We start from the raw sequence: 11,720 nt of genomic DNA, 5'->3' as shown, positions 1-11,720 counted from the left end.
AGCCTGGCCAACATGGTGAAACCCCATCTCTACTAAAAATACAAAAATAAGCCAGGTGTGGTGGCAGGCACCTGTAATCTCAGTTACTCAGGAGGTTAAGGCAGGAGAATCGCTTGAACCAGAGAGGTGGAGGTTGCGGTGAGCTGAGACTGCACAGCTGCACTCCAGCCTGGGTAACAAAACAAAAAAAAAAAAAGAGTAGATAATAGCCTATTTACATGTCCAGTTAGTTATGGTCTAATATGTATGGAGAACTCTTTGGACTGAACTTAAAGTATACAAGGAGGCAGCTTTAAGCTAAACTTAGCAGTGCTAAAACTCCCATTTTTCCCCCCAGTTTTCCCTATCTTTGTCAGCTCAGCTCCAGTGCCACCCCCAGGAGTCTCGCTCTGTCGCCCAGGCTGGAATGCAATGGTGCAATCTTGGCTCACTGCAACCTTCGCCTCCCGGGTTCAAGCGAGTCTCCTGCCTCAGGCTCCCGAGTAGCTGGGATTATAGCCACCCGCCACCATACCCAGCTACTTTTTGTATTTTTAGTAGTGGCAGGGTTTCACCATGTTGGCCAGGCTAGTCTCGAACTCCTGACCTCAGATGATCCACCCACCTCAGCTTTCCAAGGTGCTGGGATTGCAGGGGTGAGCCACCTTGCCACCTGGCCAGAGAAGTCTTTGGAGGCAGTTTTTTCCCTAATTATTCATCTTTCTCAATTAGGATTTCTCTAAACCTGAATCTCCTTAAGAGAGAGCTTAAATGTTTGATTTAGAGTGCTGTTTTAGAAAGACCTTGGGCAAATTACTTAATCTGTCTGTGGTGGTTTCCTCACTTGTAAAGCAGGTTCTACTATAATACTAACAGCACTTACTTTATAGGGTATTGTGAGAATAAAATCAGTTCCTATGTGCAAAGTACTCAGAGAACCACCTGACCTAAGTGCTCAATAATGTTAGCTATTACCTCCTCTAAAAATGTTGTATTTTATTTTATTTACTTTTATAGATGGGGTCTGTCTCTGTCATCCAGGCTGGAGTGCGGTGGTACAATCTTGGCTCACTGTAGCCTTGAACTCCTGTGTTCAAGTGATCCCAGAACTTCAGCCTCCCAATTAAAAATAGTTCTCAAAAAAAAAAATAGTTCTCAGGCCGGGCGCGGTGACTCACACCTGTAATCCCAGCACTTTGGGAGGCTGAGGTGGGTTCGGGGCGGAGGGGGGGAAATCACCTGAGGTTGGGAGTTTGAGACCATTCTGGCCAACATGGAGAAACCCCTCTCTACTAAAAATACAAAATTAACTGGGCGTGGTGGCGCATACCTGTAATCCCAGCTACTCTGGAGCCTGAGGCAGGAGAATTGCTTGAACCCGGGAGTCGGAGGTTGCAGTGAGCTGAGATCGTGCCACTGCACTTCAGCCTGGGCAACAAGAGCGAAGCTCCATCTCAAAGAAAAAAAAGGAAATAAATAATAATAATAGTTCTCTTTTCTTCCAGAGTTAAGTACCAGATCAATAAAATTATTATTTTCTTTTTAGAGACAGGGTCTCACCCTGTTACCCAGGCTGGAGTGCAGTGGCATAATCATAGCTCGCTGCCGTCTCGATTTCCTGGGCTCAAGTGATCATCCTGCCTCCGCCTCTGGAGTAGCTGGGACTATAGGTGTGCACCACCCATGCCCAGCTGATTTTTGTAGGTTTTGTAGAGATGGCATCTTGCTATATTGCCTGGACTGGTCTGGAACTCCTAGCCTGAAGTGATCCTCCCACCTCAACCCCCCAAGGTGCCGGAATTATAAATGTCAGCCACGGAGAGTTCATATTCTGAATACCAAAGCCAAATAGAGTCCACATGGGTTTTTTTTTTTTTTTTTTTTTTTGAGACGGAGTCTCACTCTGTCGCCCAGGCTGGAGTGCAGTGGCACTCGGCTCACTGCAACCTTCGCCTCCCGGGTTCAAGCCATTCTCCTGCCTCAGCCTCCCAAGTAGCTGGGACTACAGGCACCTGCCACCACGCCTGGCTAATTTTTTGTATTTTTAGTAGAGACGGGGTTTCACTGTGTTAGCCAGGATGGTCTCGATCTCCTGACCTCGTGATCCACCCGCCTCGGCCTCCCAAAGTGCTGGGATTACAGGCATGAGCCACCACGCCCAGCCGAGACCATGGATTTTAATTGCATGGGTCCACTTATATGCAGATCAAAATACACACGTGCATCAAAAATACTGTATTCAGGCTGGGTGCAGTGGCTCACACTTGTAATCCCAACATTTTGGGAGGCCAAGGTGGGAGGATCGCTTGAGCTCAGGAATTCCAGGCTGCAGTGAGCTGTGATCGTGCCATTGCACCCCAGCCTGGGCAACAGAGAAATACCCTGTCTCAAAAACAAACAACACACAAACAGTATTCAAGGGTTATGAAACCTGAGTATGTAGAGTTTTCCTATAAGTGGGTTCTGCAGGGTCAACTTCACAATTTGAGTATGTGCAGACTTCATTATGGTAGAGCCAGGTGGAGGTCCTGGAATCAATCCCCTGTGTATACGCGTTAACTGTACTTCTTTTTTTCTTCTTCTTCTTCCTTTTTGAGACACAGTCTTGCTCTGTCACCCAGGATGGAATGCAGTGGCGCAATCTTGGCTCACTGCAACCTCCTCCACCTCCCAGGTTCAAGTGATTCTCCTGCCTCAAAAAAAAATAAATAAATAAAAATAAAATAGTAAACAAAAGAAAACAGAATTGAGGGAAGTAAGGTATAGAAATAGCTGGATTGGTTGCAGCTTGGCATTTGCCTTATTTGAACATGATTTGAACAGTTGTCTGCCTGTGATTTCTGGTTGGCTGGGACTATAGGCACACGCCACCACGCCCGGCTAATTTTTGTATTTTTAGTAGAGACGGAGTTTCACCATGTTGGCCAGGATGGTCTTGATCTCCTGACCCCGTGATCCACCCACCTTGGCCTCCCAAAGTGCTAGGATTACTGGCGTGAGCCACCACGCCAGCCTAGTTAACTGTACTTCTAAAATGAACTCATTAACTTTACCAAAAGCTATTTCAATTCTCCACACACTACACTGCCTACATTACACATTTGAGGCAGATTGGAAATCCATTTATTTTTCAACCAACCATAGATCCTTTTCTGAAACATTTTCTTAACACCTATAATTTAACCTTAAATAAGTAAACTCTTTAATCTAGGGGTTATTACTGAAATACCTGTATTTTATCCCTCAAAGGCCATTTTCCTAGCTGCTGAGGAGCTGGCCCTTAGGGACATTTCTGACTAGATCATTCCTGGAAAGGAATCCATAGCTTAAAGAGCAGTCACACCTGTCAATCAGTCATAGCCTGCGGCTTTCAAATCCAGTTGCTCAGAAGCCACTGGCAAAAAACATTTAGAGTGAAGCAGAGAAGAAACATGTTTCTTTATTTCTTCTTTTCTCTATTCTTTTCCTAACATTTTCCCTTCATTGTCACTTAGCTCCTCAATCCACACAAGAATTCAATCATTCAAACAAGATCACTTTATTATAATATAAATTATATTTTGGATTTGCAGTAAATCAGAGGAGAAATCCATTGACTCAAAAAATAACTTATAGGCTGGGTGCAGTGGCTCACGCCTGTAATCCCAGCACTTTGGAAGGCCGAGGTGGGGAGTTCAAGACCAGCCTGGCCAACATGGTGAAACCCCGTCTCTACTAAAAATACAAAAATTAGCCAGGCATGGTGGTGCATGCCTGTAATCCCAGCTACTCGGGAGGCTGAGGCAGGAGAATGGCTTGAACCCGGGAGGTGGAGGTTGCAGTGAGCCGAGATCACACCACTGCACTTCAGCTCTGGACAATAAAGCAAGACTCTGTCTCGGGAAAAATAAATAAATAAATAAAAATTACTTAGCATTGGGACAAAAGGTTTTCCAGGAAAAGAAAAAAAATCAATTTCCTCTCTGAAAATACTCTGCAAATTATTCCCTGTTTAAACACACCGATTGTTTATTATTGCTTCTTATCAATATTACTTTCTCCCCTGGATACTCTTGAAATGATTATTGACTAATAATAGAATTATTCTAGAGCCTTCATGTATAAGCCCTTAAGAGGAATGAGATGAGATTTTCTGTGGTGACAGCACATGTTCTGTGATATCCACTTTTGATATTTGATCACTGTGAGACTTGCCAACTGATGACCAAGCACTGATGTAGACTTGCTCATTAAATGTTGTGGTAGGACAGGGTATGTCTAGCTGATTACCATGTCCAGCACCAAGTGGAAGTTAAAGGAGGCTAACAGGATTTATCAGATCCAGTCCCAAATTAATTATATTTATTAGATCTGGAGCCCTGTTTACAACCATCCAGCAGAAAGAGGTTTAATCAAAACTCAGGGTCTAAATTTACCAAAGGGCCTGTACACATCTCTTTCAGAGATAAGGATATAGGAAGTCTGGTGGTCTTTTTTTTTTTTTTTTTTTTTTTTGAAACAGGGTCTCAATCCATCACCCAGGCTGGAGTACAGTGGTGTGATCTAGGCTCACTGCAGCCTTAACGTTCTGGGCTCAGGTGATTCCCCTCCCTCTGTCTCCCAAGTAGCTGAGACTACAGGCACAAGCCACCGCACCTGGCTAATTTTTTGATATGGTTTGGCTGTACCTTCACCCAACCTCACTTGTTGAATGGCTCTGATGAAAATGCTGATACTGATATGAACAATAAGGTCCAGGCTGAGGTGGTCTTAGATGGAGATGAGGAACTTGTTGGGAACTGGAGCAAAGGTGACTCTTGTTATCTTTTAGCAAAGAGATTGGTGGCATTTTGCCCCTGCCCTAGAGATCTGTGGAACTTTGAACTTGAGAGAGATAATTTAGGGTATCTGGTGGAAAAAATTTCTAAGCAGCAAAGCATTCAAAAGGTGACTTGGGTGCTGTTAAAAGCATTCAGTTTTAAAAAGGAAACACAGCATAAATTTTGGAAAATTTGCACCCTGACAATGTGATAGAAAAGAGAAAAACCTGGTTGAGCGCGGTGGCTCATGCCTGTAATCTCAGCACTTGGGGAGGCCAAGGCAGGTGGATCACGAGGTCAAGAGATCAAGACCATCCTGGTCAACATGGTGAAACCCCGTCTCTACTAAAAATACAAAAATTAGCTGGGCGTGGTGGCGGGTTCCTGTAGTCCCAGCTACTCAGAAGGCTGAGACAGGAGAATGGCTTGGACCCAGGTGGCGGAGGTTGCAGTGAGCCGAGATGGCGCCACTGCACTCCAGCCTGGGTAACAGAGCAAGAGCAAGACTCCGCCTCAAAAAAAAAAAAAAAAAAAAAAAAAGAAAAAGAAAAAGAAAAGAAAAACCCATTTTCTGGGGAGAAATTCATGCCAGCTGTAGAAATTTGCATAAGTAGCAAGAAGCCTAATGTGAATCCCCAAGACCATGGGAAAAATGTCTCCAGGCCATGTCGGAGACCTTGCCAGGGGAGGGACCTGGTGGGACATGATTGGATTATGGGGTGGATTTTCCCCATGCATTTCTCGTGATAGTGAGTTCTCGTGAGATCTTTGTGTGTGTGTGTGTGTGTGTGTGACTTTTGCTTTTGTTCTATCTCTCCTACTCTGCCATGGGAAGACATGCCTGCTTCCCCTTTGCCTTCTACCACGATTGTACATTTCCTGAGGCCTCCCAGTCTTGCTTCCTGTTATGCTCCTGAGTCAAACCTCTTTTCTTCATAACTTACCCAGGCTCAGGTAGTTCTTTATAGCAATGTGAGAACAGACTAATACAAAGGGTTATAGGTTTTGACACCACTTACACACAATGAACATGCAATTTCCTAAAATGCGTGTGTAAACACAAACAAGGGTTGCTCCAGAGACATGGTAAATAAAGCATTCTAGCAGTGTAGAAATAGGCAATGCTGCAAATAAGCGAGACTCAGAAATCAATGTGGGCTGGGTGTGGTGACTCATGTCCGTAATCCCCACATTTTGGGAGGCCAAGGCAGGAGGACTGCTTGAGACCAGAAGTTTGAGACCATCTTGGGCAACATAGTGAGATCCCATCACCACAAAAAAGACACAAAAATTGGTTGGGCATGGCACACGTGTGAAGTCCCTGCTGCTTCAGAGGCTGAGGCAGTTGGACCGTTTGAGCCCAGGAATTCAAGGCTGCAGTGAGCCGTGATCTCACCACTGTATTTCAGTCTGGATGACAGAGCGAGACCCTGTCTCAAAAAACAAAAAAACAAAAACAAAACAAAAACAACAACAACAAAAAAGAAAACCAACATCAATCTGAAATCAATCTGTTCTGCACTGACACCCAGGTTGAGGCCATAAACACAGTCACTCATGAGGAAAAGAAAAATGGCAGAGCCACAAACATAAAATGTCCTACAAATCGCAGACACAAACAGCCTGTCGAATGTGGAAGATTCCAAGGTAGTATCACTGCAACCATGCTAATCTGCCAGTTAATCTGCCAGGGGAAGGGGATCCCTGTATCTCCAGGTGGTGGAAGTAGCAGCAGTCCTAGTCCAGGCCCGAGAGTAATCTGGCCTCTCCTGGGAGCTGCACCTGACCTGTACCTGTTTCCTTTTGTCACAAACTGTGCCCGCATGCAGACTAGTGAGGCCTGCAGGTGAAACATAACAATCTCAGCGACAACAATGCCAGGAGTATAGGAAAGGCCACAGTCTATGTTAAATTCACACTTAAAAGTGTAGCTTGAGAGCCAGACCAGACCAGGGCAAGGGTGTAAGTGCTACTCTTAAAAGACGCCCTTCCACACTCAGCCTCTACGCAGATTTGGGACACCCAGCATGCTGTCAAGTGGGTTTGCCATCATGACACATTTGTATCTTTTTTTTTTTTTTTTTTTTGAGACGGAGTCTCGCGCTGTGTCACCCAGGCTGGAGTGCAGTGGCGCGATCTCGGCTCACTGCAAGCTCCGCCTCCCAGGTTCACGCCATTCTCCTGCCTCAGCCTCCGAGTAGCTGGGACTACAGGCGCCCGCCACCACGCCCGGCTAGTTTTTTGTATTTTTAGTAGAGACGGGGTTTCACCATGTTAGCCAGGATGGTCTCGATCTCCTGACCTCGTGATCCACCCGCCTCGGCCTCCCAAAGTGCTGGGATTACAGGCTTGAGCCACCGCGCCCAGCCACCACATTTGTATCTTAAAGGGCTGAGTAATCACAATTCCCATACAGTTGTTGAAAATACAATTCAGGCCAGGCGCGGTGGCTCATGCCTGTTATCCCAGCACTTTGGGAGGCCGAGGCGGGCGGACCACTGGAGGTCAGGAATTCGAGGCCAGCCTGGGCAACATGGTGAAACCCTGGGTGTGGTAGAGCGTGCCTGTAATCCCAGCTACTCAGGAGAATCACTTGAACCCAGGAGGCGTAAGTTGCAGTGAGCCAAGATCGTGCGGCTGCACTCCAGCCTGGGCGACAGAGTGAGACTCTGTCTCAAAAAAAAACCCCAAAACCAAACAACCAAATAAAAAACAATTCAATAGGAGCACGTGGTCTTTTAATATGAAATCGTAAATATCTGCCTCAAACATAACAAAGTAACACAAAATTTTAGTTTGAACTTCTGAAAATCGAAAATGGAAAAACTCTGTAATTTTTCCTTTCATGCCCAGGTTAACAGCATCAAGGTTAAGGGCACCACGCGGGGCACCCATGAACGGAGGCTTTGGTCCATTTGGTTAGCTTTAGACAAGCGACTGCATTCATCCTCCATCTCTCCTTCAAGATGGTGAACACTTTTTCATGTCACTGGAGTTGGAAATGGCCACAAAGCCTGGTGGCAAATCCTTTATTCCACGGTCATTCGGCAGTTTCCCACGGCGGGGGAGCAGCTTTAACTCGCCCGTGGAGGGAGGGTGGAGCCGGAGGTCAGTCCTAGAAATGAGGTTTTGAGGGCAGAGAGCAGAGAAGACTCAGGAACGCGCCTCCCAGGATTCGCAAATCCAGTTCCCGGGTACTAGCAGCGTAGTCCGCAACCACCACGGGCTGTGAAGCCCACCGAGCGCTACAGGCGGGGCCGGGGTCACGTGACCGACGTCTGGTCAGCCGGGCGTGCGCGGGAGCACGCAGAACTGTTCGGCCCCGGGCCACGCGCCTTGCGTGCGCGCGCATGCCGGGGGCGGGGCATGTGGGCCGGGCCTCCGGCGCGCGCGGCGGGCGGGGGCGGGACGGACCGGAGTGGAGGGCGGGGGCGGGACGGAGCGGAGTGGAGGGCGGGGGCGGGGTCTAGTTCTGAGAGGTTGGGCCGGCGGTGGCAGCGGCGGGAGACGGGTGACCCGCGGCTGGGCGCCTCGGCCATGACTGCGGAGCTGCAGCAGGACGACGCGGCCGGCGCGGCCGACGGCCACAGCTCGGTGGGCTCAGCGACGGCGAGCGGGAGCTGGGGGCGGGCTCCAGGCCCTGAGGGGAGCGTGCGGGGCCTGCGGGGCTGCGGGCTGCGGAGGGCGCCCCGGCCGGGCGGGACAGGGGGTGCGCCCGCGAGCGTGGGTGAGAAGGCCGAGGGCTCTGCGGGGCTCGGGCCGCGGAGATTGAGGACTGCATTTTTGCGTCCGTGGGCGAGCTGAAGTTGTAGGGGGATTTCCAGATTTTGGAAAACCAAATATAAAGGGCTGGACGTGGGGTTCTCCGCCGCAGGGATCAGTAAGGTGAGCGCTCCTGGGCCCCGACCGGGGTGAGAAACTTCCGAAAGCGGCAGCGTTGGTTGGTTTTGTTTTGTTTTGCTTTGACTTTTAAATCGGTTTTATGGCGGCGTTTTTAAAAGGTTAAAGCAGACCGAAGTTATTTCACTTAAAGTCCGGAATTATCACCGTCTTCTGTAAGACCAGGGGTCCCAGTGACCACCACTTCCCTCCCTCCCCACCCAGCTTTGAAAACAAAACAGCGCAGCCTCCCCAATTATTGCATTCATCACTCTAGATTTTTAAGAAGGGGGAGGAGCAGCGTGATGAATAGAAATTTTACTGATAATGCTCTCCTGTTCCCAATGTCTAAGAAGACTGAAATCAATACAAGGACTTCTGAGTTAAGATGGTGAGAGTGAAAGAACCCTGGTTTGGGAGAAAAGCTAATGTCTGTATTAAGAAACTTGGGAAGAGGGCAATTTGAGCAAGTCTTCTAGTGTTACTTCGGAATGTTATAACTGAACACCACCTCCTCACCCCTCAAGTACTGCACTTTTTCAAGACAAAATGGGAAATCTGTGCCAGTTATTCAAATACGAGTTTGGAAGTGAGAAACTTTATATTTGTCATACAAAGCTGGCAGATAGATACCTTCAGGTGAGAATCCTTTTATATCTTTTTACTCTTTTGTCTGGAAGGCCAGTAGTAGTTAGCATGGACGCACTTTTTTTTTTTTTTTTTTTGAGACGGAGTCTCCCTCTGTTGCCTAGGCTGGAGTGCAGTGGTGCGATCTCGGCTCACTGCATCCTCCGCCTCAGCCTCCTGAGGAGCTGGGATTACAGGAGCCCGCCGCCGGCCGGGCTAATTTTTGTATTTTTAGTAGAGTCGGGGTTTCACCATATTGGTCAGGCTGATCTCAAACTCCCGACCTCAGGTGATTCGCCGCTTCGGCCTTCCAAAGTGCTGGGATTACAGGCGTGAGCCACTGGCGCCCAGTCTGGACGCACTTTTTTTTTTTTTCAGACGGAGTCTCACTTTGTCGCCCAGGCTGGAGTGCAGTGGCGCGGTCTCGGCTCACTGCAACTTCCGTCTCCCGGGTTCACGCCATGCTCCTACCTCAGCCTCCCGAGTAACTGGTACTACAGGCGCGCGCCGCCACGCCCAGCTAATTTTTTGTATTTTTAGTAGAGATGGGGTTTCACCGTGTTAGTCAGGATGGTCTCAATCTCTTGACCTCGTGATCCACCCGCCTCGGCCTCCCAAAGTGCTGGGATTACAGGCGTGAGCCCCCGCCCCCAGTCTGGATGCACTTTTTAAAACTCATGTTAGAAAAATATACTTCCAGGTCCTGGACTCCAAAACGAAAGTATCATGCACTGATTTCTAATGGAAATGTTATTGTTCGATGTTCACAAGTGCCTATTGAAATGTGTTAGGATTTTTCTCTGGCTTCAGAGATCAGTTCTATTTGTTTTTAGCACAGTGACTTAAAAACATGGGAAAATTTTAGTTTGGAGACCATCATATTGATTTAGAGAAGAAACTATTTTAAGGGAGAGAAGTCATATTTAAATTTGTCGTGGCTCAGTCATTTAAGACCATGTGCCTATTAATCAGGGCATCTTCATTTACGTCTGCCGCAGTTTGAGTAGTGACCCTATTTCAGCATTCTCCATTTGAGAGTTTGTGTGTGAGCTACTTGATGAGCATTTGTATGTAAGTCATAGCTATTTTGGGAAGGCTTGGAACTCCAGTGGCTGTGGCTGGCTGGAGTACTCTGATTCCTGGCCACCTGCAGAGTGATGACATTTACTGTTCTTCCCAGTGATTTGCCCTATACGGAAAGCTGTTAAGCATGGAATGCTTGATAATGTTCGCCTCTTTTATTTTTGCTAATAAAAAGCTTAAAGTTATCAGGATAGGTTGAAGAAACTTCCGGGAAAAGTACCTTTTGCATCTTATAGGAAAGATTTTAATAACTTCTTCCTCATCTTGGTAAGTTTCATGTTAGAATGGATTCTTTTATTTTGAACTCTCTTAGGCATTCTACCTTTCCCTTAAAGGATATTTCATTGTTCTAGTTGAGGAGAGCTATCCGTCCCTGACACTCAGAAGCTATTTAAAGCCTAGACTGCTTCCCTTCCCTTATTGGTCAGTTGTACACAGGACAGACAAAACCCTTTATGGCCTCCCAAGAATTTTAGTGAGAGAAATATGTAGTACTCTTGAAATACGCTCTCAGTATGGACTCAAATCTGAGAGTAGACACTTAGTGATTTCACTAAATCCCCCAGACTGCAAACTGGTATTCGAATATCTAAAGAGATTACGTACTGACAGCTTCCTGTATTTCAATCAATTCTTGACTTCTTTTTTTTTTTTTTTTTTTTTTTTTTTTTTTTTTTTTTTTTTTTTGAGACGGAGTCTCGCTCTGTCACCCAGGCTGGAGTGCAGTGGCCGGATCTCTGCTCACTGCAAGCTCCGCCTCCCGGGTTTTAGGCCATTCTCCTGGCTCAGCCTCCCGAGTAGCGGGGACTACAGGCGCTCGCCACCTCACCCGGCTAGTTTTTTTTTTGTATTTTTTAGTTGAGACGGGGTTTCACTGTATTAGCCAGGATGGTCTCGATCTCCCGACCTCGTGATCCGCCCGTCTCGGCCTCCCAAAGTGCTAGGATTACAGGCTTGAGCCACCGCGCCCGGCCAATTCTTGACTTCTATAGCAGCAAAGTTTACTATTATTACAGGAGAAACAACTTGAAGTCGGTTTGGTTCTTACAAACCTGTCATTCTTGGCAGCTGTACTGAGGGTTCATATCACACATTCTTTATGTCAGCTGAAGCTCTATAAAAACCTGCCGGTTTCAGTGAAAATTTAATGCCCTTTTTGCTTTCTCTTGATTTATTGGCCTTTCATTTGCTTTTACTTTGTCTCATTAACTGATTTTTAAAACATCAGTAAGTCAGTGATTGGTTCCACAACTCTCATGCCCCTCTGCCCCCAAATACAAACAGTATTTTTAAGGCTTACTGGCCAATAGCATCTTTTTTTTTTTTTTTTTTTTTTTTTTTTTTTTTTTTTTT

General features: G+C 46.9%; 1 protein-coding gene across 21 annotated transcripts in view; it reads left to right on the top strand.

The window, feature by feature from the left end:
• Positions 1-8,246: 8,246 nt before the first annotated feature.
• Positions 8,247-11,720, top strand: part of USP28 (ubiquitin specific peptidase 28) — an 80,347-nt gene continuing 76,873 nt past the window's right edge. For 12 of the 21 annotated variants that reach the window (XM_025357702.1, XM_025357696.1, XM_025357695.1 and 9 more), the window contains exon 1: positions 8,247-8,372. Coding sequence is in view for 8 of the 21 variants with exons in the window: in XM_025357688.1 (XP_025213473.1) it covers positions 9,207-9,296 (90 nt within the window). In the remaining 13 variants the exon portion in view is untranslated. Of the gene's footprint in view, positions 8,373-8,934; positions 9,297-11,720 lie in introns of all 21 variants that reach the window. The other 9 variants (XM_025357693.1, XM_025357691.1, XM_025357686.1 and 6 more) reach the window with 2 other exon arrangements.

Source organism: Theropithecus gelada, chromosome 14 (genome assembly GCF_003255815.1).
Source record: "Theropithecus gelada isolate Dixy chromosome 14, Tgel_1.0, whole genome shotgun sequence".
Classification (NCBI taxonomy): Eukaryota; Metazoa; Chordata; class Mammalia; order Primates; family Cercopithecidae; genus Theropithecus; species Theropithecus gelada.
This window is presented reverse-complemented; position numbering and strand designations above follow the sequence as displayed.